This window comes from Centroberyx affinis, unplaced genomic scaffold, assembly GCF_046629955.1.
Source record: "Centroberyx affinis isolate AG114_WGS23_722 - 3 ecotype Tasmania unplaced genomic scaffold, CSIRO-AGI_Caff_v1 ptg007746l_1, whole genome shotgun sequence".
NCBI classification, from domain to species: domain Eukaryota; kingdom Metazoa; phylum Chordata; class Actinopteri; order Beryciformes; family Berycidae; genus Centroberyx; species Centroberyx affinis.
The window spans coordinates 5001-9688 of NW_027283898.1; the positions used below are offsets into that span (position 1 = coordinate 5001).

At 47.3% G+C, this 4688-nt stretch overlaps 1 protein-coding gene across 1 annotated transcript in view; it reads left to right on the plus strand.

The window, feature by feature from the left end:
- LOC139639800 (pre-mRNA-splicing factor CWC22 homolog) overlaps positions 1-4291 on the plus strand; it is a 7838-nt gene extending 3547 nt beyond the window's left edge. The window contains exons 3-6 of the mRNA XM_071513949.1: positions 1-82; positions 1092-1193; positions 1657-1850; positions 2480-4291. The exon at positions 1-82 is cut by the window's left edge and continues 46 nt beyond it. Coding sequence (XP_071370050.1) covers positions 1-82; positions 1092-1193; positions 1657-1850; positions 2480-3267 — 1166 coding nt within the window. The 3' untranslated portion in view covers positions 3268-4291. The remainder of the gene's footprint in view (positions 83-1091; positions 1194-1656; positions 1851-2479) is intronic.
- The last annotated feature ends 397 nt before the right edge of the window (positions 4292-4688 follow it).

Sequence of the window (4688 nt, forward strand, 5' to 3'; positions counted from 1 at the left end):
GCAGGATCTTTGTGAAGATCCTGTTCCAGGAGCTGTGTGCCTACATGGGCCTGCCCCGCCTGAACCAGAGGCTCAAAGACCCGTAAGACTGCATAGACCTACACTGACATAGAAATACACTGACATAGATCCTACACACTGACATAGATCCTACACACTGACATAGATCCTACACACTGACATAGATCCTACACACTGACATAGATCCTACACACTGACATAGAAATACACTAATATAGATCCAACCTGAACCAGAGTCTGGGACCCTGAAGACTCACTTATACTAACATAGAAATACATTCATTCACACTGCAGTGTTTCCTCTCCATAGAACTCAGTGGGCCCAGTGATATTGATCCCCCTCCCTCTAATCTAATCCCCCTCTCTCTGCCTGTCTCTCTCTCTCTCTGTCTCTCTGCCTGTCTGCCTGTCTGTCTCTCTCTCTGTCTGTGTCTCTCTCTCCGTCTGTCTCTCTCTCTCTGTCTCTCTCTCTGCCTGTCTGTCTCTCTCTCTGTCTGTGTCTCTCTCTCCGTCTGTCTCTCTCTCTCCGTCTCTCTCTCTGCCTGTCTGTCTCTCTCTGTCTGTCTCTCTCTCTCCGTCTCTCTGCCTGTCTGCCTGTCTGTCTCTCTCTCTGTCTGTCTCTCTCTCTCCGTCTCTCTCTCTCTCTGTCTCTCTCTCTGCCTGTCTGTCTCTCTCTCTGTCTGTCTCTCTCTCTCCGTCTCTCTGCCTGTCTGCCTGTCTGTCTCTCTCTCTCCGTCTCTCTCTCTCTGTCTCTCTCTCTGCCTGTCTGTCTCTCTCTCTGCCTGTCTGTCTCTCTCTCTGCCTGTCTGTCTCTCTCTCTGCCTGTCTGTCTCTCTCTGAAAGCATGGACACAGAGCCATACAGGTGGTTTGTTTCCTCTGCAGGCTCCACCCGCCTGGGACGCCCCGACACGTTAAACAAACACACAGAACTGAAGAAACCAGACTGATCTCAGCTCAGTGTGATGAAACATGTTCAACAGACTGACGTGTCACATGACACACCTGTCACTACTAACCGTGTGTGTGTGTGTGTGTGTGTGTGTGTGTGTGTGTGTGTGTGTGTGTCAGGACCCTGCAGCCGTTCTTCGAGGGTCTGTTTCCTCGTGATAACCCCAGGAACACTCGCTTCGCCATCAACTTCTTCACCTCCATCGGACTGGGAGGACTGACGTGAGACACACACACACACACACACACACACACACACACTGAACACACACACACACACACTGAACACACACACACACACACACACACACACTGAACACACACACACAGACACACACACACTGAACACACACACACTGAAAACACACACACACAGACACACACACACTGAACACACACACACTGAACACACACACACTGAAAACACACACACACACACACTGAACACACAGACACACACACACTGAACACACACACACTGAAAACACACACCAACATCTCCAGACACATAATTACGTTAATGTCATGAATAACACATAGTAATCTATAGTCTCTCTGCCTGTCTCTCTCTCTCCACCTGTCTCTCTCTCTGCCTGTCTCTCTCTGCCTGTCTCTCTCTCTGCCTGTCTCTCTCTCTGCCTGTCTCTCTCTGCCTGTCTCTCTCTCTGCCTGTCTCTCTCTCCAGTGATGAGTTGAGGGAGCATCTGAAGAACGCTCCTAAGATGATCATGACTCAGAACCAGGAAGTGGATTCCTCTGACTCCTCCTCTTCCTCCTCCTCCTCCTCCTCTGACTCCTCCTCCTCTGACTCCTCCAGCCAGTCAGATTCAGACTCTTCCAGCCAATCGGATTCCTCCTCCAGCAGCAGCAGCAGCTCAGGTAAATCCATCAGATGAACACATGAATAACAGCAACGCTTTATACATGAAGTGTTCATAACTGATGTTAACTAACCCTAACTAATGTTAACTAATGTTAACTAACCTTAACTAATGTTAACTGATGTTAACTAACCTTAACTAATGTTAACTGATGTTAAATAATGTTGACTGATGTTAACTGATGCATTTACTAACATGAAGTAAACAGAGTTAGTGTTAAACACACAGAACAGACACCAAGCAATGCAATGTCACTGTTATATACTGAACTGTTTTATGTCACATGTGCAGTGTGATGTCACATGTGCAGTGTGATGTCACATGTGCAGTGTGATGTCACATGTGCAGTGTGATGTCACGTCAGTGTGATGTCACAGTGTGACTGTAATGAGCTGTGATGAACGACCATCAGCTTCAATGAAAGATGAGAAGTCTTTGATCTTTGACCCAAAGCATTGTGGGTCGTTTTCCACAATTACTTACTATCATTCTTAATTTAATTTATTCTAGTTTGATGATATTTATTTTTCTCTCTATTCATCGTTGTCACATGACTCCTCAGCTGACAGTATGTGGATAGATGGATGAATTGATGGATGGATGAATGTTTTCCTCTTCTTCCTCCAGAGTCCGACTCCAAACACAAGAAGAAGAAGAAGAGAAAAGAAGAAAGCAAGAAGAAGAAAGACAAGAAGAAGAAGGGCAAACCGTCCAGCAGGAAGCGGGCGGGCCGTCGTCACGGAGACGAGGACGAGGACGAGGACGAAGACGTGAGGAAGGACAGGACCGGGCGCGCACGTGAGGCAGAGGAGCGCGAGCGTGCACGTGAGGCCGTCCGCAGGACCAGAAGAGAAGAAGAAGAAGAAGAAGGGGAGGAGAGAGAAATGGACGTTCGAGGCAGACGGAGAGATGGAGAGAGAGAGAGAGGAAGGGAGAGAGAGGTAGAGAGAGACAGGGAGAGAGAGAGAGACAGAGGGAGGGAGAAGGAGAGAGAGAGCGAGCGAGCCAGAGAAACAGACAGAGAGAGAGAGAAGGTGGAGAAGAGGGAGAGGGAAAAAGAGAAAGAGAGAGACAAAGAGAGGGAGAGAGACAAAGAGAGAGAGAAAGAGAGGGAGAGAGACAAAGAGAGAGACAAAGAGAGAGAGAAAGAGAGGGAGAGAGACAATGAGAGAGACAATGAGAGAGACAAAGAGAGAGAGAAAGAGAGGGAGAGAGACAATGAGAGAGACAAAGAGAGGGAGAGAGACAAAGAGAGAGAGAAAGAGAGGGAGAGAGACAATGAGAGAGACAAAGAGAGGGAGAGAGACAAAGACAGAGACAAGGATAGAGAGAGGAATAAGGAGAACAGAGACAGGAACAGACACAGAGAGGAGAGGAGGAGGAGCAGGGAGGCGTCGCCCAGGAGGAGGAGATAACTGTCTGACTCCTCCCACTTTGTCTGACTCCTCCCACTCTGTCTGACCCCTCCCAATCTCTGTCTGACTCCTCCCACTCTGTCTGACCCCTCCCACTCTCTGTCTGACCCCTCCCACTCTCTGTCTGACCCCTCCCACTCTCTGTCGGACCCCTCCCACTCTCTGTCGGACCCCTCCCACTCTCTGTCGGACCCCTCCCACTCTCTGTCTGACCCCTCCCACTCTCTGTCTGACCCCTCCCACTCTCTGTCTGACTCCTCCCCCTCTCTCTCTCTGACTCCTCCCTCTTCATCCCTCAGCTGACTCAGTTCTTCTTCTTCTGGTGAAATCCAGACTGTACCTCCAACGCCAAAATGTCCCAATACCCAGTGTTATCACAGGAGGTCGTTTTTGTTTTCTGTTTTCTTTTTTTTGTTTACTTTGTATTTTATTTTGTTTCTTCTAAATTGCATCACATTTGTCAGCTGTTAATATTCAATATAGCAGAAAATATCATCATGAGATATTGTGATAATCAATATTATCGAATATCTTTCTTTCTTCTCTTCTGTTCCTCTCTCCATCCTTCTCTCTCTCCGTTATGAAACCACAGGGAACAAGAGGACCCGTCTGTCTCTCCACCTGTCTGTCTGCCCACCTGTCTCTCTCTCTTTACCCATCATTCACCTCTTCCTGTCTCTCTTTTTGATAATCCCTCTCTTCTCTTCATTCCTTCTCCCTCCAGAAACCTGTCTCTCTCTCTCTCTCTCTCTCTCTCAGCTCTAGACACCTGTCTGTCTCTCTGATCATCCCTCCCTCCTCTACCTGTCTCCCTCTCTATTCCTCTGTAGAAACCTGTCTGTCTCTCCGCCTGTCTCTCTCTCAGCTTCAGGAAGTGTTGGATCACGTTTTGTACTCTGCACCTGTCTGTCTCTCCACCTGTCTGTCTCTCCACCTGTCTGTCTCTCCACCTGTCTCCCGCTCCAGTTTCTATTCCTGATTGATTTTGTTGTTGATGAAATGAAACAAAAACATTAAAGTTGCTCCAGCTGTTTTCTAATCAGTTTCTACGGTTTCTGCTGTCTGTCCTGAGTCAGATGGGTGAGTAGAGGTGGGAGGAGTTTATTGATCAGTGATTGATTGATCATCCTGTCAGAGAACAGAACAGGAAACAGGAAGTAGCAGGAAGTACTTCAGAAACAGATGTTGATGTGATGTTTTCTATGGAGCCGCTGAGAAGCTTCTGATTGGCTGCAGAGCTTCACATAAGAACCAGAACTCCCTTAAAATCACCGGTAACACTTTACAATAAGGGAACATTAACTAAGGGTTAGTTAATGCTTATTAAGCATTAACTAACCCTTAACTTAGTGACCCTTATTGTAAAGTGTTACTAAATCACCTTACATTATCATTAATGTACATTAATTCACCCCTTAATT